The 27,971-nt window shown below is 44.7% G+C and overlaps 2 protein-coding genes across 4 annotated transcripts in view; both read right to left on the minus strand.

The window, feature by feature from the left end:
- LOC139583592 (mucin-21-like) overlaps positions 1-17,116 on the minus strand; it is a 28,237-nt gene extending 11,121 nt beyond the window's left edge. Inside the window, exon 1 of the mRNA XM_071414845.1 lies at positions 16,996-17,116. Coding sequence (XP_071270946.1) covers positions 16,996-17,116 — 121 coding nt within the window. The remainder of the gene's footprint in view (positions 1-16,995) is intronic.
- Positions 1-27,971, minus strand: part of LOC139582752 (SAM and SH3 domain-containing protein 1-like) — a 317,846-nt gene that overhangs the window by 285,679 nt on the left and 4,196 nt on the right. The gene's annotated exons all lie outside the window — the stretch shown is intronic.

Consider the following 27,971-nt stretch of genomic DNA (forward strand, 5'->3'; position numbering starts at 1 on the left):
CAACAGAAACATGACATTTTCATGGTAGCCCAACAGTTTCCATGAAGCCCACTCCGATTTCACTATTTCACTATTTTACTGTCTCATGTCGTACTGGGGGCAAAAACATACAGTAGTTTAAATAACAAACTCTGCTGCATGCATTAAATGAATGTGCATGTAAGTGCCAGAAAATAAAAATGATAATTGTAATACAGTGATGAGTTCTGCTGCCCACGTTGACAAGATAATTGTCCCTACTGCATGATCGCAATGGGAAGACAGCCTGCCATGTTAACATAAGGAACTGCTGTCTACATGCATTCCAGGGTAAAATGATCCATTCTTTGTTAAAGCACACAGAGCTAGTACTGTTTTCTCCAAATGTAAGTATTATTAGTCACATATTTGACATTCTTAACTTCATTATATAAAAAGTGAAGGAGCGCAATGACCCGAAGCCAAGACAGACCGACCTTGGGTCCAAAACGACCACACAGAGAGCCAGACAACTTACACAACTGCAACAGTCATTAGTAAAGGTACTGTGTTGGGATCAGCTAGGAACAGATGAAAACTTTTTACATAAAACAGACACCCAATGGCACTAACTGACCTAGTGTCCGCTCAGAACACCCATTTAAAAACACCATAACAACAAACAGCAGATTCTGGTTAGTCCTGCCAACTGCAGTCATATAATCCATACCGCACTGTCACAACAAATCAGAACAAGCCTTGCTGTGCCAAGGCCTTTGTTTACTAAACAGCTTCTGGCGTGTGCTGGGTGTTAGGGTCGTCCACGGGGTTGTAAATCGGGTCACGGTGGATTAAAAGATAACTTTTTTAAATGCCCGTCCTTTAGGATTTCACTTTAACTTTAATCTGTGTGTATGACCTAGACTCGTCTCTAAGGAGCAACCTGCAACAAGGAGAGTCTGTCAGCAGCGCTTTCCTCGACATCAGCACTTTGAGAGAGACAGAGGGGGGAAGAGACAGAGAGAGAGAGAGAGAGAGAGAGAGAGAGAGAGAGAGAGAGAGAGGGGGGAAGAGACAGAGAGAGAGAGAGAGAGACAGAGAGAGAGAGAGAGAGAGACAGAGAGGGGGGAAGAGACAGAGAGAGAGAGAGAGAGAGAGAGAGAGAGAGAGAGAGAGAGAGAGAGAGAGAGAGAGAGAGAGAGAGAGAGAGAGAGAGAGAGAGAGAGAGAGAGAGAGAGGCCTCTACCTCTGCCAATAGAGATAATCTAATGTGCCCAGCTCTGTTCTACTGTTATTACAATGAAGAGGGGCTCCTTTACATTAATTAATGGATTAATTAAACTCAGAGACAGAAGACAGAGCCGTGTATAATTGATACTGAATGTGCATCGCTGGGAGAGAGCACAAAGGTCACACTGTAAATTACATTGCTAGAATGCATCAATGCATCAAAGGACCAGTCCATCAAGGACATTATGACGACAGACAATAGGTTATGCATTAACAGTTTTCCTGCCAGGACAGGCAGGAATGGTTACGTTAAAGTTACAGCAACGCTCCTGTCAAACGTATCTGTGGGTGTTAGCCTGCATCACACAATTCATTTCTCTCTGTGTCACTGTGACCCATATCACAACTCATGCATCCTAAGGCTATGGGTGTTCATACTGTACTTTATGGGGAGTACAGGAGAGGGAGGGAGGGATGCAGGGAGGGAGGGTAGAATCTGAGCTGACATCCCCTTCCCAATGTCTAGGTCATCAGAGTGTGGTGTACTGGTTAGACTGGTGCACCCGTGGTCCACAGTGATTGACATGGAGACTCCAGGAAGGGCCCTCAGATGTCTGTAGACTCCATGGCATTCCAAATGTTACATAACATAACAAGAATGAAGGTCAGATAACCTGAAAACGTAACAGAATGTTTCAAGCTCTTACCTTTTATTTAGCAAATCATGTGTCCATCATGGTCAGGTTAACACCGAAAAGAGGAGAAAGAGATAGAAATAAAAGATTAGCAAACTGTCGGAATAAATTACAAAATAACAATATGTATCATGTACTTTATATCAAATATTTGCCTTTACACTTGGTTTTAGATATGTCAACAGCAGTTTGTTACAGTGTAACTTTCTGCTGTGTACAGTGGTTTCTGAAACATATTCCTGTCCGTGCGTGCTGCTACTATGGGGCAAATTCAACTCAACGTGTCCCTTCCTGTCCTGTGCTGGGTCTGCAGTGTGAGCATGCCCTGTCACTTCCCAAACTCATAAACCTAATGAATCACACATCACACCTTCACAAGCACCCTCAAACCAGTCTCAGAATCAATACTTAGAAAACACATCTCCTGTTCTCATTCCCCCAGGCCCTCCTAACCCCCCAGGCACCCCAAGCCCTCCTAGCCCCCAGGCACCCCAGGCCCTCCTAGCCCCCCAGCCCTTGTTCCCCTTCCACCGGATGGCTGTGTAGTAATAATCACTTCCAGTGCGTGTCGGCAAGCTTGTCGTGCTGCAAGTAGCCATGTTATACTTCCATCTCCTGTGTTGCTCTCTCTCTTTCTGTCCCTCTCTGTCTGTATTGCTCTCTCTTTCTGTCTGTCCCTCTGTCTGTATGTCTCTCTCTTTCTGTCCCTCTCTGTCTCTCTCTTTCTGTCCCTCTCTGTCTGTATTGCTCTCTCTTTCTGTCTGTCCCTCTGTCTGTATGTCTCTCTCTTTCTGTCCCTCTCTGTCTGTCTCTTTCTGTCCCTCTCTGTCTCTGTCTGTCCCTCTCTGTCTGTATGTCTGTCTCTGTCTGTCTTTCTCTCAATCTTCCTCCACCTCTCTCTCTTTCTGTCCCTCTCTTTCTGTCTCTCTCTTTCTGTCCCTCTCGCTCTGTGTTGCTCTCTCTCTTTCTGTCCCTCTGTCTGTATGTCTGTCTCTGTCTGTCTTTCTCTCCATCTTCCTCCACCTCTCTCTCTGCACATGCCACATATCCCTTCTTCTCCTCCTCTCCTCCGGCAGCTCAGGGCTCTAATGACAGACCCCTGACCTCTGACCAAGAGCGGGGGCTAAGTGACAGACAGCATTAGCAGCTGAGCCTCAGGCATGCAGGGATGGGCCCAGTCAGCGTTATTACCATGTTGCTGAGACCCCTCCACTCCAATCCCACCCTATGGGGAATGCTTGAGGCCTGAGGCCTGCGACCCCCCCAGGATGGATTGGATGACTGTGGTCCTCATGCCTAGTAATGCATAACTCCAAGATATTTACATTCCCAGTATGAATGGGTGAGGCTGGAGCTTATTGCTCTAATACATTGTAGCCCCTGTCGTCTCTACTAGGGCTGGGAATTGTAAGGGACCTCACAATATTATCATGATGCTTAGGTGCCGATTCAATATGTATTACGATTATCAGGAACCTGACGATTCTACATGTATTGTGAATCGATACTGCGATTTTATTGTGATTTGATGTTCCAAACATATTGCTCACAATATGTCTCTCTGCTGCAGAGACAAGAGAGAGCATGAGAAAATGAGTTTTGAAATAAAAGTGCCAAAAACACGCTGCCACACGATTTAAAAATAGTTTACTATTATTATTTACATTTTCTACAAAACAATACTTGTATTCAAAGATTTAATATAATATCGCCCAAAATAATATTGATTTATATAACTGAGAGACAATTTGTTCCCCATCACTACTAGGTATAGCCCAGAGGTGTGAGACAGAGCCTGCTGTGTCCTGCACAGTAGAGTGGCAGGCCGCTGGGGTAATTTACACCTCCAGGGAGGGCCCAGCCAGGACCAGGACCAGGACCAGGCCTGAGGTGGCCATGTCCAGAAATGACACAGTCACACACGCCAGGTCTCAGAGAGTGAGAGAACCCCATTCATCATGTCAGTGTGATTACTCCTCCCTATGTGTTGGTGATCACTGTCATTCACTGCCTGCTTGTCAGCATGACCACACGCATCACGCCACCAAAATTGCTTCGCGACTGTTAGTCATGTTGCCATGGTAACCTATGATGTTCACAACACACTGTTGATACTAGGAAAAAAATCTTTGACTGACACCCCATAATGAACATCTTTGAATGTGGTGTGTTGGGGGGGGGGCTGTCAACATAAATACCAGGGTTTGATGCTCCTTTTCAACTTGGCGGCTAACTTAACAGAGCAAATGTCATCAGGCAGCACACACTGGGCGCCTCTCAGGAAGCCACATTTGAAAAACGTCTCCCAAAAGTTGCAGGATTTTATGACAGATTTCTCTCTCTCTCTTTCCTCCCTCTTTCCTGCCTCTCTCTACCTCTCTCTCCCTCTCTCTCTCTCTGCCTGATACTGTGCCTCACACTTGTAGCTACAGTTGAAGTCGGGAGTTTACATACACCTTAGTCAAATACATTTAAACTCAGTTTTTCACAATTCCTGACATTTAATCCTAGTAAAAATTCCCTGTCTTAGGTCAGTTAGGATCACCACTTTATTTTAAGAATGTGAAATGTCAGAATAAAATTCGAGAGAATGATTTATTTCAGCTTTTATTTCTTTCATCACATTCCCAGTGGGTCAGAAGTTTACATACACTCAATTAGTATTTGGTAGCATTGCCTTTAAATTGTTTAACTTGCGTCAAATGTTTCGGGAAGCCTTCCACAAGATTCACACAACAAGTTGGGTGAATTTTGGCCCATTCCTCCTGACAGAGCTGGTGTAACTAAGTCAGGTTTGTAGGCCTCCATGCTCGCACACGCTTTTTCAGTTCTGCCCACAAATTTTCTGTAGGATGAGGTCAGGGCTTTGTGATGGCCACTCCAATACCTTGACTTGTTGTCCTTAAGCCATTTTCCACAACTTTGGAAGTATGCTTGGAGTCATTTTCCATTTGGAAGACCCATTTGCGACCAAGCTTTAACTTCCTGACTGAGGTCTTGAGATGTTGCTTCAATATATCCACATAATTTTCCTGCCTCATGATGCCATCTATTTTGTGAAGTGCACCAGTCCCTCCTGCAGCAAAGCACCCCCACAACATGATGCTGCCACCCCGTGCATCACGGTTTGGATGGTGTTCTTCGGCTTGCAAGCCTCCCCCTTTTTCCTCCTAACATAACGATGGTCATTATGGTCAAACAGTTCTATTTTTCTTTCATCAGACCAGAGGACATTTAGTCTGAAAAAAGTACGATCATTTGGCCAAAAAGTAAGATCTTTGTCCCCATGTGCAGTTGCAAACCGTAGTCTGTCTTTTTTATGGCGGTTTTGGAGCAGTGGCTTCTTCCTTGCTGAGCGGCCTTTCAGGTTATGTCGATATAGGACTCGTTTTACTGTAGATATAGATACTTTTGTACCTGTTTCCTCCAGCATCTCCACAAGGTCCTTTGCTGTTGTTCTGGGATTGATTTGCACTTTTCGCACCAAAGTACGTTCATCTCTAGGAGACAGAACGCGTCTCCTTCCTGAGTGGTATGACTGCTGCGTGGTCCCATGGTGCTTATACTTGCGTACTATTGTTTGTACAGATAAACTTGGTACCTTCAGGCATTTGGAAATTGCTCCCAAGGATGAACCAGACTTGTGGATGTCTACAATTTTTTTTCTGAGGTCTTGGCTGATTTCTTTTGATTTTCCCATGATGTCAAGCAAAGAGGCGCTGAGTTTGAAGGTAGGCCTTGAAATAGATCCACAGGTACACCTCCAATTGACTCAAATGATGTCAATTAGCCTATCAGAAGCTTCTAAAGCCATGACATACTTTTCTGGAATTTTCTAAGCTGTAAAGGCACAGTCAACTTAGTGTATGTAAACTTCTGACCCACTGGAATTGTGATACAGTGAATTATAAGTGAAATAATCTGTCTGTAAACAATTGTTGGAAAACGTACTTGTGTCATGCACAAAGTAAATGTCCTTAACCTACTTGGCAAAACTATAGTTTGTGAACAAGACATTTGTGGAGTGGTTGAAAAACGAGTTTTAATATCTCCAACCTATGTGTATGTAAACTTCCGACTTCAACTGTATATAAAACATATGGATGGTCCATGACAGACTTGTCAGAACCAGAACACAGCTCGTATTAAGTCTAAATGGAACATACTGTTTATACCTCATACCTGCTATGAAAAGCATGTAGAAAGTCTATGCGATACTGTGGGGTTTCCCACCTGTGTTGTATGATGTGGAATTTGATGACTTCACCAGAGCTGAGGTGAATTCCAAATAGAACCCTAGCTCCTACCACCTTGCCTTCTGACTGATTGTAATTTGGAACCTTCTGGCAGTTTGGAATTTCCACCCTAATGGTTTCACTCTAGACCGTTTAGGAACTAAGAGTATTTAGGGAGTAGTGGCTAGGGGTTGATTTGGAATTCAGTGGCTATTTCTCCTTGCACCATTGCTGTCCTATCAAAAACTTATCCTGAAACCATCCTCTAAAAACCCTCTAGCCTGTCCCTCTCTCCCCTCTACACACACAGCACATCTGCCTAGAGGGTCTTTGAAGAGCAATCACTCTGCTTGTCTTTAACATCCTGAGGTTGTGAATTAGTGTAGTGTCCATCTGAGGAGCAGAGGGTTGACTGCTGAGTCTATGGGATCAATTCTGACTGGCAGGAACTCATAGTCTCTCTGTGGTCTCCCAATCAGCATCTTGACCTAAAGAAGCGAGACACCCCACTCACAGTTTTTCCCCCAGTTTTCTTCTGGTTCATTGAAAGTCAATGAACTGATTAGACCAGAACCAGGTGCTACTAAGTAGACCAGACCCAGCCGCTACTAAGTAGACCAGACCCAGCTGCTACTAAGTAGACCAGAACCAGCTGATACTAAGTAGACCAGACCCAGGTGCTACTAAGTAGACCAGACCCAGCTGCTACTAAGTAGACCAGAACCAGCTGCTACTAAGTAGACCAGAACCAGCTGCTACTAAGTAGACCAGACCCAACCGCTACTAAGTAGACCAGACCAAGGTGCTACGAAGTAGACCAGACCCAGCTGCTACTAAGTAGACCAGACCAAGGTGCTACTAAGTAGACCAGACCCAGCTGCTACTAAGTAGACCAGACCCAGCTGCTACTAAGTAGACCAGACCAAGGTGCTACTAAGTAGACCAGAACCAGCTGCTACTAAGTGGACCAGACCCAGCTGCTACTAAGTAGACCAGACCCAGGTGCTACTAAGTAGTCCAGACCAAGGTGCTACTAAGTAGACCAGACCAAGATGCTACTAAGTAGACCAGACCCAGGTGCTACTAAGTAGACCAGACCAAGGTGCTACTAAGTAGACCAGAACCAGGTGCTACTAAGTAGACCAGACCCAGCTGCTACTAAGTAGACCAGACCAAGGTGCTACTAAGTAGACCAGACCCAGCTGCTACTAAGTAGACCAGACCCAGCTGCTACTAAGTAGACCAGACCCAGGTGCTACTAAGTAGACCAGACCAAGGTGCTACGAAGTAGACCAGACCCAGCTGCTACTAAGTAGACCAGACCAAGGTGCTACTAAGTAGACCAGAACCAGCTGCTACTAAGTGGACCAGACCCAGCTGCTACTAAGTAGACCAGACCCAGGTGCTACTAAGTAGTCCAGACCCAGGTGCTACTAAGTAGACCAGACCAAGGTGCTACTAAGTAGACCAGACCCAGGTGCTACTAAGTAGACCAGACCAAGGTGCTACTAAGTAGACCAGAACCAGGTGCTACTAAGTAGACCAGACCCAGCTGTTACTAAGTAGACCAGACCCAGCTGCTATTGTGTCAGTGTCTATGGAAAACACACGCAGTTATGTAGGCCGGAATTTACAACAACAAAATATATAGTGAACAGCCTGAGTGAACGATCTTCCTTTATCCACCATCCTTGACTGAGAGACTGACTAAAACATGTTTTTTCTCTACTGCTTTCCTTAATTAAAGTGACAAAGAAAAATCCCCCCCCCCATGAAGGTTTTCCTTACAACTCTGCCTTCAGTATGAGTGTGTTATCAGTTCATTAATATGATCAGACAGAAAACTGTATGCAACTTCCAGAAAAACCCTGTTATAGCAGGTTCCCAGTGGTCGGAAAAGTACCCAATTTACACACTTGAGTAAAAGTAAACATACCTTAGTAGAAAATGACTCAAGTAAAAGTCTAAAAGTATTTTGTTTTAAAAGTAAAAATATAAATAATGTCAAATTCTTTATATTAAGCAAATCAGACAGCACCATTTTCTTGTTTTTTTATTAGTTGATAGCCAGGGGCACACTCCAACACTCAGACATCATTTACAAACACAAAGCCCAGTCCAGACTCCTCAGAACAGGCACCATGTGGAACATGGTGAGACAGACACACACTAAGGGCCTACAGGGGAAACATTGGGCTCCACTGGATCCAGGAGGACACTGAGATATATCGAATTTGTGGTCAATTAACCATTTTCTTTGTGGATTTTGATGTATGCTTGGGGTCATTCTATTGCTGGAAGTTCTAATGCGGCCAAGTTTCAGCCTCCTGACTCCATGATGCAGTTGACCTAAACAAGGGCCCCATGATCAGTGGAAGCAAAACAGCCCCATAATATCCCAGATCCACCAGCATGTAACAGTAGGTATGAGGTTCTTTTCTGCATATGCATCCTTCTTTCGAGGCCAAACCCACCTCTGCTGTGTTTGGCCAAAGAGCTCTATTTCAGTCTCATCTGACCATAGCACTCGGTTCCAATCCCAAGTGCCATTGCCGTTAAGCAAACTGCTGGCATTTACATGTTTTGGTTGTTCTCAATAAAGTTTTTTTTTATGGCAACCCTTCCAAAGAGCCTATTGGCTTAGAGATGGCTTCTAATTCTAGATTTTGAGTTAACCACTGTTCCAGTGGTTTTAAATGTCTTAATTGTTGCCCTAATCAGTTGTTTTTTTGTACACATTGCCTGATTTATGAAAGTCAACAAACATTTGTTTCAGACGACTTTATAGCGCAGAACGTTAATGCAGATTTAAATGCCCACACAAATATTATAAGCTGAAAGACTATGGTCAGAGTTTACCCATGATGATGCACAACAATGTAAATCAATAAGTCATCGTTTTAGTCAGTATGATATATTCAGCAAATCCGAATGTATGACTTTGGATGTTTTCGTGAGTCTTACGTGTCTTTTCCTATGACATGACGTGCAAATTCTTTTCATCTTGCGTTTTGTTTCAGGGCTAGGTTTTATTTCAATGTTACCACCCACCAGCATGGCAATGTTTATTCATCAGAAACACCTGCTGCAAAATTCTTCCTATTTGTGAGTCGTCTGCGAGCCAAACAGCTGTTCTCTTTTAGCCTACACTTGGATTTCCACTAGATAAAACAGCCACAACGTCAAAATTGGCTATATCGTACAAATTCATGAAAATAAAAATACGTTTTTTGGTCTTAATTTAAGGTTAGCAGTGTGGTTAACGTTAGGGTTTAAAATCGGATTTTAAGAAGAGAAAAAAAAAAAGTTATGTAACTAGTGATGACCATTATCATAATCCATTGGATAATTATTGAATTTCACTTATGTTTTAGCTAGTCTGGCAAAAAATAAATATATGACCGTTATAAATTGTAAAATTGCATGATATGATTGCATTTTAGAACACCGCTCCCCCCCGTCGCCCTAATATAAATGGTTTTGACAACTAACGTTTTAGGCAAATTCGTTTTACATGGCCCAGTCACCCGGGTTTGCAAGGATCGCACATTTTCGACCATTCCATCTAACCTAAAGAAAATCTCCAACCCCCGGGGCACCGGGCCACGCAAATCAATCTCGTTCCAAACCATTCAATAGTTAGGCTATCCATATTACCTGAATTTATATTATTTATTTGAGACAGAACAAAGAATATAGCTATTTGACAATGTCCGTATGCATGTCCAAATATTAATGACGTCTGGAATCCGACACGGTTTCACTGGAATTATCAAACGACAAGAGCCAGACAAACGTCAACCCTCAAAATGTCAACAGCTCGTATAAGCACGGTTTAGCTGAGACTCATCTCTTGACAGGTTTGAAAAGCCTTGGTAGTCTTTTTCTGAAAATATTTTTTTTTTGCTGAAATGCTGCTCACATAACTTTCATTAGCTGGCTAAGGTTAGCATGCTAGCTGGTTACATTAACAGCTGTCTGCAATGGGTGCGTGATGGTGGCAGGGAAGTCAGGCGCAGGAGAACGAACTTGGTATAAACGGAGTCGTTTAATAAGTGCTCATAAAACTCCAAAAACCTAAATTTACAAAAAATAATAAAAGTGGGGTACAAAACCCGTCGCACACCGACACATGACTTGCACAGAGGGTTAAATACGCAACATGTAATTGATGGGATTGGAACCAGGTGTGAAGGAAGACAAGACAAACGAATGAAAAATGGATCAGTGATGGCTAGAAGGTTGGTGACGTCGACCGTCGAACACCGCCCGAACAAGGAGAGGGACCGACTTCGGCGGAAGTCGTGACACTGTCAGTCAGTGCCCTTTTTGTTGTTATTTCTCTACTACACATGGAGATCACCACAACATTCCCACCCCCAATTCCTGAACATGTATTTGCAGTCTGCGTCAGTCTACGAGGTGGAACCTAAAAGAGAATTTCCGCTCTAGGACATGAATTACTCGAAATAGGTACGGCAACGTCCTCTGAGGTGGGCCATTCATTTTGTTAGAATTAATTTAAAATAATCATTTGAGGTGCCAATAATTTTGACACTTATCTTTTTGAGATTTTTTACATTTTTTAAATCTCTTTCTCTGAGCAAATATTTAGTACAAAATAGTATATATATTTTATTTATGTAAGCATACAGTATACAATAGCTCGGTATTTGTAAGATTTATGTTATAATTATTATTATTATTTTTTATCTTATTCCAATATATTCTCAATTGACCCACAAATGTGTATGTACTCTCTCTGTCCCTGTGAGGAGGGTTGATCATCAACAGTCTGATTGGGATTGGAGGCAGCCATGTTCCCTCCTCTGCTTCCATCCTGGCAGTAATAAGCAATACGAGCCCTTCAGCTACAAATGTGTGCTGTTCTGGTATTGTGGTTTTGCCAACATGTATGATCATACATGCATGATTGGAGAGCAAGCCTCACTGCACACAAGGCTGCCGTTTTATTTTGAATAAACATTTGAATACGTTTCCAGATGTATTTGTCATACCTACGGGTACACATGGTATCCATCGTCCAACAACATTCTTACTTGCAGGTTCCTTCTCGACAATGCAACAACAATAATAAATAATAAAATATAAGAGTATGAACATCAAGTAAATGGCTCAGTAGAATAGAATAAACGTAAGTATAATACCGGAAGGCCCAATTTATAGTCCAATATTTACACGTGTATTGATGAAGGGGGGATGGGGGACAGTGAATAAACTGAGCAGTATAATAACAGTCTGGTAGCAGCAGTTGTGATGTGTGTGTAGCATGAATGTATATGTGTGTGTTTGTGTATTTCTGTGTGGGTGTGTGCATGAGTGAGTGCATGTGCGCTAAGGTGCGGCGAATCAGAGCAGGTGGTCAGTCCAGTTCAAGTGTTCAGCAGTATGATGGCTTGCACTGTAGATAGAAACTGTCTCTGAGCCTGTTGGTGTCAGACCTCATACTCTGATACCGTTGCCCAACATTAAGGGAAAGAACAGCTCATGGCTGGGGTGTGTGTGGTCCTTGATGATACTGCGGGACTTCCTCAGGCACTGTATCAAGTAGATGTCTTGGATGGGTGGGAGCATAGTCCCAGTGATGTACTGGGCCGTCTTCACCACCCGCTAGAGAGCTTTGCGGTCGTGGATGAACCAATTCCCATACAAGGTCGTGATGCAACCGGTCAGGATGCTCCCGATGGTGCAGCGGTAGTATTTGGAGAGGAATGTCTTCAGCCGTCTTAGGAAGTAGAGATACTGTTGTGCCCTTTGACAATAGTGGTGGTGTTGTTGGTCCATGATAAGTCCTCGATGATGTGGACGCAAAGGAACTTAAAACTCATGACTCTCTACTGCAGTCCCGTTGATATGGATCGGGCCATGTTCCCTCCTCTGCTTCCTGTCTTCAACTATCAGCTCTTTTGTTTTGTTGAGGTTGTTGTCATGACACCACAACACCAGTTCACTTACCTCCTCCCTATATGCTGACTCGTCGTTCCTGGTTATCAGGCCTACAACCGTAGTGTCGTCAGCAAGCTTCACCCACAGTCGTGGGTGAAAAGGGAGTACAGCAGAGTACAGGGAGCCCCTGTGTTAAGAGTCAGTATCGAGGAAGTGTTGTTGCTAATCCTCACAGCCTGTGGTCTGCCCGTCAGGGTTCAGGATCCAGTTGCAGAGGGTAGTGGCCAGACCCAGGGTTCTGAGCTTGGTGTTGAGCTTGGAGGGAACAATAGTGTTGAATGCTGAACTGTAGTTAACGGACAGCATTCTCACATAGGTGTTCTTCTTGACCAGATGTGTTACGGCTGTGTAAATAGCGATGGAAATGGCATCTTCCGTGGATCTGTTGGAATGGTAGGCAAATTGCATTGGGTCCAGTGTGCCTGCCTGGCATGCTAGCCTTTATGTGGGCCATCCTCTCGAAGCACTTCATGATGAGGTGAGCGAGACCGGGGTGATAGTCATTTGGGCATGTCACCTTGTTTTTCTTGACCACTGGGATGATGGTAGTCTCCTTAAAGCAGGTGGGGACTACAGCCTATAATATGTTATGAATTTGCAAAATGATAAATGATATGTTACGAATTCTAGCTAGGTGGCAACATTAGCTAGGTGGCTAACGTTAGCTAGGCTAGGGGATAGGGGTTAAGGTAAGGGTTACGTTTAGGAGTTCGGTTAAATGGTTAAGCAACCATCTGTCTTATGTAACTACACCAAACGTAACATATACTAATTTGAGTGTCCTGGATTTTCGTGTACAATGCTATGTTTAGTCTATGAGACCAGGCTGGGAGGACAGGGGAGGAAGTAGTGTCAATTTGTTGACAGGCATGTGCTCCTCTCCCCTCCTACAGAGCTGAGCCCATTCACACAAAATTAACAGTGGAATCTGCAGATTGCAAATATGAATGCATGCTTTACATAATAATAGACATAAACTGAGCAGTGGGATTCCTGCATGACAATGAAGCTTCATGCATAATCATACAAGTCCTTTAACATGCTCCCAGCAACATTATACTGTACTTCACAAACACAGCCTGTTTCATATATCTCTCTCTCTCATGTATATAGGTAGGCCAACCCAGGTCGATTCTATAGTCCTCCTCAGCGTCAGTACTGTGGGGGATTTGGGAGGAGGAGCCTAACAGTCTATTGTTCTGGGAGTGACAGCCTGTTCTCATCTAGCCTCAGAGTCTGACCGACCGTACAGGACAGGAGGGAGGACACTTCCTTAAGCCTCCATGGTGTGATGAAGGATTATATTTACAGCACTGTGCAGCAGGGAAAGGCCATATGACAGACGTTTGTTTCATATATTTTTTTAGAAGGTTTTCTGGTCTCTATTTTCTAATTAAACAGGTATTTTGAATTTGAGGAAATGTTGTAAACCCCAACATTCTGTTCAGTCAGTAAACAGTATATAATGATGAGTAGAGCGACATTCTTACACCCATCTCAATCTTTCATGAGCTGCCACTGGACTCTATATAGTAAGAATCTCTTGCTTAATCTGCTCTCTATGATACCTACTCTTCATCACTTCTTCCATGACATAATGCACCTCAATCAATGTTTCAGTGTCTAAAGCTATGAACCATTGGTTGGTTGACAATGTAATTTAATAAATTGCTCACATTTAAGACACATAAACACAACCTTGAAGAGGCAGACACAGACTGTCATACATGTAAATATAACATGGGCATGCATGGCAACGGTAGGAGCATTTATTCTGTGTGCCTGCCTGCGTGCGTGCATGCATGCGTCGGTGTGTGTATGTGCGTGCGTGTTACTTCACCCGTGATTAACAGAATAAGAGATCATTTTCCTGTCTGTCACCACAAGGCTGTGACCAGACTGACCACCACACATTAATTAAAGATTATCAGAGTTAGTTAGTCCATCTTGGCAGCAGACACCGCCCTCAATATAAACAAAGAAAAAACAACAGCAGACTCAGCTGTCTCTCCTAGTCTTGTAATGTAGTCAAGGGAACAAATCCAGTTAAACAAAAAAATCTGAATTTATCTTTGAAAACTCCCGCGTCAAAACAAATAATAATTTTTGCGTAATCCTCTTTGAATGGGGGGAAAACATTTCAAAAGCCATCACTACGGTTACGTAAAGGGGGACAATCATGAATGTCAAACAAGGCCAGCTTTAATTAAGACATGCTTTCTGATGAGTAGGTTTACACACAGAGTCAATACAGGCCAAGAAACAACTCCCTCCTCCATGGGCCTGGTATGAAACTAGAACCCCAAGACTAAAGTGAGGGTGGAGCTGGAGTTTTAGCTAACTAACTGAGACAAAGCCTGGAGGGCCAACCCAGTTTGTCACAAAAGAGCCTTGGAATCAGAGGAGAAGGAGAGAAGGAGCCTTCCACACATTTCCACATTAAGCTTCAGGAAATTCCTCCCCTTAGAACAAATCCCAAGAGCTATTAAAATAAACAGGGGTTGGTTTGGCGCCGTCCTTCAACAAAGATCTGCTGACACAAAATGGTGGTTCTGTGATTCAACCCTGGCAGCTCAGACTGAATCAATCTCCACCATTAACACACAGTGACCTCACATAGCCACAGGAGTACGTGAGCGTCCTTCAAGCCTCTAGCACCCTCAAACTCAACTCTGGACCTCGAAGCCAGTTCCAATGCGGTGTTCTTATTGTTCCCCTCTAATCTGGACTAATTAAGACCTGGGACACCAGGTGTGTGCGTTTAATTATCAGGTAGAACAGAAAACCAGCAAGCGCCGGACCTCGTAGGGTAAGAGTTGAATACACCTGCTCTAGCAGGTCAACCATTTAGCATTGACGAAGCATAATAATGACCTCGCTACTGATAAAGAGTAACAGTAGGATAGCCATTTGGACAGAAGACCATGGATTTAAAAGCCTAAAATCTGATTTCCTGGCTCTAGGCCACCGTGTTAACCCAACTGAGCCTTAGTTGCCTCCACTTTACATGAAATACAGTAGTGGGCAATTAGTAGGCCTATTTAATGAATTTAACAATGAACCCTGACATTTAGAGAGGGCACACAAAAATAATTAGTCCAGTGAACTCTGACCTTCCATACTGAGCATGCCCCGACTGGCACTGCTAATGATGGCCCCTGATTGGTTAACCCCCAGACTCTCCGATCACAGTCACACAGCATAAGCCTGATGAGCTAGCTCACCATCATAACATATACATCTGCATCTATCTCTCTCTCCATCCCCAATGGCACAATCCATTTGACAATGAACTGTTAACAACGATCCAAAGAGGCAAATCAAAGGGTTGCATATTACATCAGTTAACTAGGGTACATGATCTATCAGTGCTGATACAAGCCTAATTGGCTATTACTATCAGGGAGCCTCAGAGGTAAAGTGCCTCCGCAGCATACATTAAACTGGCACCTGTTATGCACTTTCCATAATTAGCACCCTCTCTGTGGCGTAGCATGCTGTGCAGCGTGCTATATACACACACACATATATACATGCACACACCCACATGAACACATGCACACAGCCACACATGCGCGTGCACACACACACCAGCATTTACTCTTCCAGACAAGCCCATAAATGTTTGATTAATGCTTACAGTATCAGAGGTGGCAAACCACAAAACACAGGCCAGAGTCAGAGTCAGAATCATAAAATGACTGTGGTCTATTTAAGCAATAAGGCACGGGAGGGTGTGGTATATGGCCAATATACCACGGCTAAGGGCTGTTCTTGAGCACGATGCAACGCGGAGTGCCTGGATACAGCCCTTGGCTGTGGTATATTGGCCATATACCACACCCTCCCGTGCCTTATTGCTTAAATAGACCACAGTCATTTTATGATTCTGACTCTGACTCTGGGTGCATTACTGCTATTATAAACAGGTTACTCACATAATTAGAGCAGTAAAAATACATGTTTTGTCATATCCATGGTATACGGTCTGATACACCACGGCTGTCAGCCAATCAGCATTCAGGGCTCGAACCACACAGTTTATAATTATATAAAAATACGATGTGCGATAATCTCATGCTTGTGTGTGTTTGAGTGAATCAGAATAGTGTACTAACTGGTTGTTTAGGCTAATGAAGGTCTGGATCCAGCCAGGTATGTAGAGTCACAGACAGACACTGTGTGGTGTATTACAACCCTGCCAGGCACAGCCACCACAAAGCCCCTCAGCCAGGTACAGAGACACAGCAACACCCGTGTGGTCCCCATGATCAAAGCCTCTCTGCACAGCCCTACACTGATGCGTTGGAAATGGACCAATTAGAGAGGAGAGAGTGGGAGGGGGAGATGGGTTCTCTGGCGGAGCAGTGTTCGTTCCTTACCTTCCTTACCTCGACCCTTATATTACCTTCAGAAAGGATAATCACACTCCCCCCTCTCTCTCTTTCTCACACTCTTGCCCTGTGGCCCATGGGACCATTCTGACAGACAAGTTGATAGGTGTGCGGGTTAGGCCTACTCCTCTCATCATTCTGTTAAATGACTCATGCAGTCTTAGATGGGTCTTAAAGAGGACAGGGTAATAGTGTGACTGCTGTTGGTGGTCTTAAGTTCTCGACACACCGGTAGTATTTGCCGGCCGAGAGTACTTAGAACCTCTGAACAAAGTGCCAGCCGTAATTTGAAAAGCGATGTAGAATAGCGGGAAAATGGTGTAAACGGCCACCCACGGCTGGTCCCTAAAACACACCGCGCGAACGAACAGCAGGTCGACATTCGGTGCAGATCGACATTCAGTGCAGGGCAAAACTCGGTACAGGTCGACATTCGGTGCAGGGCGACATTCAGTGCAGGGAGAAACTTGGTGCAGGGCGACATTCGGTGCAGGGCGACATTCGGTGCGGGTCAACATTCGGTGCAGGTCGACATTCGGTGCAGGGCGACATTCGGTGCAGGGCGACATTCGGTGCAGGGCGACATTCGGTGCAGGGCGACATTCGGTGCAGGGAGAAACTTGGTGCAGGGCGACATTCGGTGCAAGTCGACATTTGGTGCAGGTCGACATTCGGTGCAGGGCGACACTGTAACTAGTGTACCTGAACACACCATGGCATCCTCCCAGGGACCAGGAAAAGGTCACCTGACATCATATCCTGTCTGTTGCTTTACAGCTGCTGATTAATGATGCTGCAGCCTGGACCCATGCTCTGGAGGGAGCGCCCTCATCCCTCACTCCCCCCGTTTAACACTATCTTCATAGAGAAGGGATTACGCTATCCATTTGACACAGAGACCGTGGGGACTGGGGAGACATGGGGCTAGGGCTGGGAAAACACACTGGAGAAAGTGCTCTGCCACCTTTTATAAAAGCAGAGTCGTGACTATGAAAAAGATGGTTGATATTTTATAGGTATGAAGTAAAAACGTATAGGATTGACCTCTGAAGACATTTGACCCTAAAGGTTGGAGTCATTTAAGAACTACATTGCAATTTTCAAAGAATAAGCCCTCTAAAAGAACACATTATCAGGACTAGCTGGGAATTGCCAGCGACCTCATGATAGGATATTATCACAATACTTAGGTGCCGATACGATACGTATTGTAATTCTCACAATTCTATAGGTAGTGTGATTCAATACTGGGAGTTTATTGCGATTAGATGTTCTTAACATATTGCTCACCATATGGAAATAAAAAAGCAGTCATGGAAATAAAATAGCTGAAAACAAATATCTCCCCATCTAAAAATAAGATGGTGAACAAGCAATACAGGAAAAATACTGGAGTTATTGCATCTTTGCCAGAATTATGCAATAAAATGCAATAATCCCAACCTGCACTCTGCCACTTAACCTCCTAATACCGCCAATCCCAGACTACATGCAGCCGGACAAACAAGGTAACTAATCTTTAAACACCCACAATCTGTTTCTATGGCAACCCCTGCCTTCACAGGCACCCCGGTGCATGACCCCTGACTGGTGGCATGCATAGTGGGAGGTAGACACAATAGGTCACACACATGCTAATATAAGAAGATATAACAAAGGCCAACTCTATGGGCTACAACCACAAATGATTCTGTGTTTTGATTGCACACAAAGTGATTTCCTGTGAGCTCCAATCATTGTCTACAGAATAGGTTGGTATAATGATCCCTTCTTTAATCAACCCGACTGTGATCTACACGCAATGGGGATGTGTGCAATCTGGTTCCTGACACACACAGATGCTGGAGCCTGCTCTCTTGTCACTCTCTATCCTACAGGGGCACTTGATTGCTTCATTTGCTTTGCTGTCCATGTTGCAGAACAGGATTGATTCATTATGGTGTTGTACTTGTAGCTGTAACACTGTAAATATCAAGAACCCCTTATGATTCATATTCAGCAACGCTAACTGAATAAATCTGCCGCTATCCAACCTCTGGACATAAACCTAGCTGGATAGCAAAATACATATGTCCAATTCACACATTAGTAAAATACACACTTGTACAGGTGAAATAGGACAAATATAAGCACAGACCAAAGTATTAAAATATTATTATCTATTGAATTTGACACTGGAGCCGAGTCCGAAGTGTTGAAGAAATGTGGACAATAAATACGTGTTAATGGCTGCCTTTGAGCAAAGATTCCTGTGAGCAAAGATTCTCCCTCTCTCGCGTTCTCTACCGCCCCCCCCCCCCCCCCCCCCTCTCTCTCTTACAATCCACAGGCCTTGATAGAAACACCTGAGGACAGTAGCATATAGGCTTTTTCACCTCACAATTTAGGCTCTACATGGATATACAGTGGGGCAAAAAAGTATTTAGTCAGCCACCAATTGTGCAAGTTCTCCCACTTAAAAATATGAGAGAGGCCTGTAATTTTCATCATAGGTACACTTCAACTATGACAGACAAAATGAGAAAAGAAAATCCAGAAAATCACATTGTAGGATTTTTTATGAATTTATTTGCAAATGATGGTGGAAAATAAGTATTTGGTCACCTACAAAACAAGCAAGATTTCTGGCTCTCACAGACCTGTAACTTATTCTTTAAGAGGCTCCTCTGTCCTCCACTCGTTACCTGTATTAATGGCACCTGTTTGAACTTGTTATCAGTATAAAAGACACCTGTCCACAACCTCAAACAGTCACACTCCAAACTCCACTATGGCCAAGACCAAAGAGCTGTCAAAGGACACCAGAAACAAAATTGTAGACCTGCACCAGGCTGGGAAGACTGAATCTGCAATAGGTAAGCAGCTTGGTTTGAACAAATCAACTGTGGGAGCAATTATTAGGAAATGGAAGACATACAAGACCACTGATAATCTCCCTCGATCTGGGGCTCCACGCAAGATCTCACCCCGTGGGGTCAAAATGATCACAAGAACGGTGAGCAAAAATCCCAGAACCACACGGGGGGACCTAGTGAATGACCTGCAGAGAGCTGGGACCAAAGTAACAAAGCCTACCATCAGTAACACACTACGCCGCCAGGGACTCAAATCCTGCAGTGCCAGACGTGTCCCCCTGCTTAAGCCAGTACATGTCCAGGCCCGTCTGAAGTTTGCTAGAGAGCATTTGGATGATCCAGAAGAAGATTGGGAGAATGTCAGATGAAACCAAAATTGAACTTTTTGGTAAAAACTCAACTCGTCGTGTTTGGAGGACAAAGAATGCTGAGTTGCATCCAAAGAACACCATACCTACTGTGAAGCATGGGGGTGGAAACATCATGCTTTGGGGCTGTTTTTCTGCAAAGGGACCAGGACGACTGATCCGTGTAAAGGAAAGAATGAATGGGGCCATGTATCGTGAGATTTTGAGTGAAAACCTCCTTCCATCAGCAAGGGCATTGAAGATGAAACGTGGCTGGGTCTTTCAGCATGACAATGATCCCAAACACACCGCCCGGGCAACGAAGGAGTGGCTTCGTAAGAAGCATTTCAAGGTCCTGGAGTGGCCTAGCCAGTCTCCAGATCTCAACCCCATAGAAAATCTTTGGAGGGAGTTGAAAGTCCGTGTTGCCCAGCAACAGCCCCAAAACATCACTGCTCTAGAGGAGATCTGCATGGAGGAATGGGCCAAAATACCAGCAACAGTGTGTGAAAACCTTGTGAAGACTTACAGAAAACGTTTGACCTCTGTCATTGCCAACAAAGGGTATATAACAAAGTATTGAGATAAACTTTTGTTATTGACCAAATTCTTATTTTCCACCATAATTTGCAAATAAATTCATTAAAAATCCTACAATGTGATTTTCTGGATTTTTTTTTCTCATGTTGTCTGTCATAGTTGAAGTGTACCTATGATGAAAATTACAGGCCTCTCTCATCTTTTTAAGTGGGAGAACTTGCACAATTGGTGGCTGACTAAATACTTTTTTGCCCCACTGTATCCAATCTGTCAATCCCCTTTCAAGTATTTTCCACCCACTGCCTGAAAGAGCAAAATAACCACTGTTATGGAAATCATGGATTATAATATTTAAACAGCTCCATGACTCCCTGACCTTTCAATTTAGGCCTATTTATACTGTAGAAAGATTAAGTAAACCTAAACCAATTCATCAATTCAGTGCTGAGTGTATAAACACACATGCTTAGTGTGAATGTACAGTATGTATTTCAACTAATTAGTGAAACCTTGACAAAGTTAGAGAACGCAGTATAGTTTTCTAGATACATAACATTGATATTGACCATGAACATAGCTTTCTCTTCCCCAGACCATGATGCAGTATGTTCATGCAGACAGCCAGTGTGTCACGTTCCTGACCTGTTTTCTGTTAGTTTTTGTATGTGTTAGCTGGTCAGGACGTGAGTTTGGGTGGGCAGTCTATGTTTTCTGTTTCTATGTTGGTTTGGGTACCTAATATGGTTCTCAATTAGAGGCAGGTGGTTTTCATCTCCTCTGATTGAGAATCATATTAAGGTAGGTGGGGTCACATTGTTTGTTTGTGGGTGGTTGTCTCCTGTGTTAGTGTCTGTCTATGTTGCACCATAAGGGACTGTTTCGGTTTGTTTGTTCATTTTGTTCGTTCGGTTTTTATGTAGTCATTTCCCTGTTCGTGCGTTCTTCGTGTTACATGTAAGTTCTTACGTCCAGGTCTGTCTACATTCGTTTTGTTATTTTGTTAGTTAATTCAAGTATAGTTCGTTTTTTGTCTTCGTTGTTTTGTTGTGTCTAAATAAATATCATGTCTAAGTATCACGCTGCGTCTTGGTTCAATCCATGCTCCTCCTCTTCGGATGAAGAGGAAGAGGAGAACCGTTACAGAACCACCCACCCTACCAGAACCAAGCAGCGGAAATTCGAGCAGCGGCCAAGTAAGCAGGACTCGTGGACTTGGGAGGAAGTATTGGAGGGAAAAGGACACTGGGCGCATATTGGGGAATATCGCCGCGCTCGTGAGGAGATGGAGGCAGCGAGAGCCCAAGAGCGTTGGTATGAGGAGGCAGCAAGGAGACGTGGCTGGAAGCCCGAGAAGAAACCCCAAAAATTTCTTGGGGGGGGGCTAAGAGGTGGGTGGGCCGAGGGCAGGTAGGAGACCTGCGCCCACTTCCCAGGCTTACCGTGGAGAGCGGGAGTACGGGCAGACACCGTGTTACGCAGTAGAGTGCACGGTGTCTCCTGTACGTGTGCATAGCCCGGTGCGGGTTATTCCACCTCCCCGCACTGGTCGGGCGACGGGGAGTATTCAGCCAGGTAAGGTTGGGCAGGCTCAATGCTCAAGGGAGCCAGTACGCCTGCACGGTCCGGTATTTCCGGCGCTACATCCCCGCCCCAGCCCAGTACCACCAGTGCCTACACCACGCACCAGGCTTCCAGTGCGTTTTCAGAGCCCTGTTCCTCCTCCACGCACTCTTCCTATGGTGCGTGTCTCCAGCCCAGTGCCTCCAGTTCCGGCACCACGCACTAAGCCACCTGTGCGTCTCCAGAGCCCTGTACACACTGTTCCTTCTCCCCGTACTCGTCCTGATGTGCGTGCCCGCAGCCCGGTGCCACCAGTGCCGGTACCACGCACCAGGCAAATAGTACGCTTTGAGAGTCCAGTGTGCCCTGTCCCTGCTCCCCGCACTAGCATGAAGGTGCGTGTCCTTAGCCCGGTGCCTCCAGTTCCGGCACCACGCACCAGGTCTACAGTGCGCCTTATCCGTCCAGAGCCATCCGTCTCCCCAGCGCCATCTGAGCCATCCGTCTCCCCAGCGCCATCTGAGCCATCCGTCTGTCCCGAGCCATTAGAGCCGCCCGTCTGTCCCGAGCCGTCAGAGCCGATAGTCAGTCAGGAGCCGCTAGAGCCATTCGTCAGACAGGATCTGCCAGAGCCGCCAACCAGACAGGATCTGCCAGAGCCGCTAACCAGACAGGATCTGCCAGAGCCGCTAACCAGACAGGATCTGCCAGAGCCGCCAACCAGACAGGATCTGCCAGAGCCGCCAACCAGACAGGATCTGCCAGAGCCGCCAACCAGACAGGATCTGCCAGAGCCGCCAGCGAGCCATGAGCGTCCAGAGCCGCCAGCGAGCCATGAGCGTCCAGAGCCGTCAGCCAGCCATGAGCGTCCAGAGCCGTCAGCCAGCCATGAGCGTCCAGAGCCGTCAGCCAGCCATGAGCGTCCAGAGCCGTCAGCCAGCCATGAGCGTCCAGAGCCGTCAGCCAGCCATGAGCGTCCAGAGCCGTCAGCCAGCCATGAGCGTCCAGAGCCGTCAGCCAGCCATGAGCGTCCAGAGCCGTCAGCCAGCCCGGAGCTGCCAGTAATCCGGAACTGCCTTTCAGTCCGGAGTTGCCCCTCTATCCTGAGCTATCTCTCTATCCTGAGCTACCTCTCTATCCTGAGCTACCTCTCTATCTCGACCTACCTCGCTGTCCTGAGCTACCTTGTCCCGGAGCTGTCCCTTATCTTGGTGTTGCCCCTTATATTAGGTGGGTGGAAAAAGAGGGTGGTCATTCTAAGGGGGAGATGTAAGCTGGGATTGACTATGGTGGGGTGGGGACCTCGCCCTGAGCCTGAGCCACCACCGTGGTCAGATGCCCACCCAGACCCTCCCCTAGACTTTTGGTGGTGCGTTCGGAGTACGCACCTTGAGGGGGGGGGTTATGTCACGTTCCTGACCTGTTTTCTGTTAGTTTTTGTATGTGTTAGCTGGTCAGGACGTGAGTTTGGGTGGGCAGTCTATGTTTTCTGTTTCTATGTTGGTTTGGGTACCTAATATGGTTCTCAATTAGAGGCAGGTGGTTTTCATCTCCTCTGATTGAGAATCATATTAAGGTAGGTGGGGTCACATTGTTTGTTTGTGGGTGGTTGTCTCCTGTGTTAGTGTCTGTCTATGTTGCACCATAAGGGACTGTTTCGGTTTGTTTGTTCATTTTGTTCGTTCGGTTTTTATGTAGTCATTTCCCTGTTCGTGCGTTCTTCGTGTTACATGTAAGTTCTTACGTCCAGGTCTGTCTACATTCGTTTTGTTATTTTGTTAGTTAATTCAAGTATAGTTCGTTTTTTGTCTTCGTTGTTTTGTCGTGTCTAAATAAATATCATGTCTAAGTATCACGCTGCGTCTTGGTTCAATCCATGCTCCTCCTCTTCGGATGAAGAGGAAGAGGAGAACCGTTACACAGTGTGTGCCTGAAGGCTGACGCAGTCATCCCTGTAATACCAGAATAGCTCTGATAACATATCTGATAACATATCTGATAACATATCTGATAACATATCTGATAACATATCTGTCATTCATGTCTCATCAGGACCTACAGTGGAAATAGTCATGGCTGCAGCGACCGGCAACAACATAGCCTGGACGCTTTATTTAAAGGTGTTGCCATGACTATGCATAGCTCTGTAACCTATATCTTGTCAGTATAGAATTAGACTAAGAAGCTGAGTGTATACTGTGGCTAAAACTTTACAACATACAGTATATGCCGTGATAGATTTCTAAACAATTATCAATTATCATTATAACTGTAAATGTTATGTAAAGTACTCATTAGAGTATCTGAAGCATTTCAACTGTGTTTCTGGGAATTTGAATAGTCTACTTACGCCCACAGCCTCACATAAGCAAGTTTTCAAGTATGACTAAAGCTGCTTAAAAGCCACTCGATTATGTGAGAAACAAAGAGCACAGTAGGAAAACGTCCCAGTGAAATGAGAAGGCCAGCTGCACACACAGTGTTACACTGCTTTTCCCACATTTTCACTTGTTCCCTGGAGAAGGGTGGTCATGTCTGTCTGTCTCTGTGGGCCCGACTGGACAGAAAGCCAGCCATTAAAACGTTCTGTGGTGCTCTGATAAAACAATGACACACACCATTCTCTATGGAGAAAATACATAGCAGGCTACTCCTTTAATTTCCAGAAAACTTCACAAGACTGAGGGTGCATATATATCTGATTTCTTTTGACAGCTGTGGAAGAGCTCAGGAGCCTCACATACAGGTAACTGCCAAAATAATGGAAACACTTGATTAAATGAGGGTTACAAAGTATATTGAAAGAAATTGCTTAATTAAGAGTTAATTAAGCAATTACCATCCCATCAATCTTAGGGTCATGTATAAAATGCCCAGTATTTTGCTACCATAGCTAAAAGAAGAGATCTCAGTGACTTTGAGATGGGTTTCAAAGGAGCATAGAGGGTTTAAAGGGTGCATCTCTGTCTGTCTGTCTGTCTGTCTGTCTGTCTGTCTGTCTGTCTGTCTGCCTGCCTGCCTGCCTGTCTGTCTGTCTGTCTGTCTGTCTGTCTGCCACCAGATCTCAACCCAATTGAACACTTCCGGAGTGGCGCCTGAGACATACGTTTTCCACCACCATCAACAAAACACCAAATTATGGAAGAATGGTGTCGCATCCCTTCAATAGAGTTCCAGAATGGTGTCGCATCCCTTCAATAGAGTTCCAGAATGGTGTCGCATCCCTTCAATAGAGTTCGAGAATGGTGTCGCATCCCTTCAATAGAGTTCGAGAATGGTGTCGCATCCCTTCAATAGAGTTCCAGAATGGTGTCGCATCCCTTCAATAGAGTTCCAGAATGGTGTCGCATCCCTTCAATAGAGTTCCAGAATGGTGTCGCATCCCTTCAATAGAGTTTGAGAATGGTGTCGCATCCCTTCAATAGAGTTCCAGAATGGTGTCGCATCCCTTCAATAGAGTTCCAGAATGGTGTCGCATCCCTTCAATAGAGTTCGAGAATGGTGTCGCATCCCTTCAATAGAGTTCCAGAATGGTGTCGCATCCCTTCAATAGAGTTCCAGAATGGTGTCGCATCCCTTCAATAGAGTTCCAGAATGGTGTCGCATCCCTTCAATAGAGTTCGAGAATGGTGTCGCATCCCTTCAATAGAGTTCCAGAATGGTGTCGCATCCTTTCAATAGAGTTCCAGAATGGTGTCGCATCCCTTCAATAGAGTTCCAGAATGGTGTCGCATCCCTTCAATAGAGTTCCAGACACTTATAGAATCTATTATAGAATCTATGCCAAGGTACATTGAAGCTGTTCGAGGGGTCGTGGTGGCCCAACGCCCTATTAAGACACTTTATGCGTGCGTTTCCTTTATTTTGGCAGTTACCTGTACATTACAGCACTGAGCACACAGTCCGGAGGCCCTACCCAAAATGTAAATGTTATATTCTGATAGTGTACTGGAGCTAGAACCATTGAGACCCAGAGGGACTGTAGTACTGTATGGTCCGTTTCCTCTTGTCAACTCCGATCAGGATCACCCCAGCTCAGCTAGAGTTTGAATAGCAGGTCAAACCCAGTAGGGGTCAAAGATCAGGGAACTAGCTAACAGCCTAGACACAACACACCCAGATGTTGTTCAGGTTCTCAAGTGCTAGTGTTTATTATGCATAGCCTGGTACCAGGTCTGTTGGTGCTGTATAGCAAACTTTTATAGTCGTTGACATGACAATTACCATAGGAGTTGGCAAGACAGCACTAACTGATCTAGGAACAGGCTATATTTGGCAGCCTTTAAGTGTAGAATAAAAGGAGACTGGTAGTAAAGCAATTTGAGTGTGTTTTGTGTGAAGGGAATGAGAATGGTCCATCCCTCTATGACCCTACATCCCCTCCTTCCCCCTCCTCTATCCTTTACCTGTCTCACTAATTTACTTTCTCTCCCTGACTCAAGCCCATATGGCCATCCTTGACATTTTATGACTTCCTTTTTACGAGCAGTTGTTGATTACACCTTTAAAGGGTCCTTATTAAAGGATGAGAGCAAACAGGGCTTTCAGCAGAAACCTTGGCAAACACCAGGGCCGTTCCGTTCTAAAGGGTCTCCTTTTCCCGTCTTATGGCAGTATGCCAGCCCACAGGGTGTAACATGAAGAAAAGAAGATGCTTGGCTAAATGAAAAGCTTTCACCAAATTACTCTGCTGCCTGGCTTATCAATAATGAAAAAGCTCTTAATTATGTAAAAACAGAGCATAACGTCTTCCTTGTGAGAAAGTGGAGAGATGGAATCACTGGTCACTTTAAATGGAACACTAGTATCTTAAATAATGTTTACATACTGTTTTATACTCATTTCATATGTATATACTGTATTCTACTGTATTCTAGTCAAGCTAGGAACACAAGCATTTTGCTACACCCGCCATATTATCTGCTAAATATGTGTATGTGACCTATAACATTTGATTTGTTTGGGAAGGAGTTATTCACCCGGGGTTAAATGCTATTTTGAGTGGGGAACAATGTTATGGATGATGCATGTACCATAAAATTGTAACACAGAAATGTATATTATTTTACTTAGCACTATACTACACCACATGAATGATACATTGTTATGACCACTATCTTATATCTGAAACATTCAGGAAGTTAAACCCCTATAAACAAAGCTCCTTTTCACACTACGGTTTGGCTGTACTTCAGTCTGGCCTAAGGGGTTTCTATAGCCATAATGCAGGAGTGGACCATGGTCATTTTCTCATTAGGCCAACTAGAGGATCTCTAACAGAAAGCTGATTTCCTGAAAGGCGAGGAAGCTGGGATATTCAAAGAACTAAGAGAGGAAGCAAGGTTAGAGTGAAGCATGGAAGGTGACGATCATGTCCTTTCACTCAGGGAGGAAACCAATAATAGCATCAACTACCCCATACTGACTTTCCATCTTCCTTCACAAAGACTCAACAACTCCATGTATTAACTGAATGTCTCACATTGGTAAGGAGCATTAAGCCACAAGCTTGATAAAAACTCCCACCAGATTGAATCAACTGCTCTCAGGTCAGTTTAAGGCTTTGAACAAGTGATGTGAAGTTTCCCGTAAGAACTTATCTAGGAACAGCTTACCCTCCACAAATCCTGACATTCGGGGAAATGCTAAACTGACCTTAGATCAGCATCAGCAGCCCAGTCCTCTTAACAAACACTGGTTCCAGTCCTGTTTCTGTTTGAGCAGCATAAACCTCCATCTATGTACAGTCATCCTCTCCACATGACACCCAGTTGTTTCATCACCCTCCCATCAGAACAATGCAAGCCACTTGTCTCCTCAGTGCTATTCCATGGGCAGAAATCGGAAATCCAAAACACAACACTAGTGAATGGACACGTGGCTCCATCAGCCTGCAGTCAAACAATGGGGGCATCTCCCTGAGTTTAGCTTCCACTTCCTAACCACACAGACACAGGGCATACAGAGGAAAGACTAGTATTGTGGAGGTGTACAGGACAGAGGCTGATATCTAACGCCCTACAACGCGGACATTCATGGACAGTCAAATCGTGGACGGTTTGTAACTGAAATAGTAGAGATTCAAATCAGCGTCACAAAGCAATAACATTTAACGAGCTGCCCTTCCCATTCATTCCAGATCATCTGATTGGCTGGATCAAGAGGAAATATAGGGCAGAGCACTATCCTG

The sequence above is a fragment of the Salvelinus alpinus genome, chromosome 8 (assembly GCF_045679555.1).
Source record: "Salvelinus alpinus chromosome 8, SLU_Salpinus.1, whole genome shotgun sequence".
NCBI lineage: Eukaryota > Metazoa > Chordata > Actinopteri > Salmoniformes > Salmonidae > Salvelinus > Salvelinus alpinus.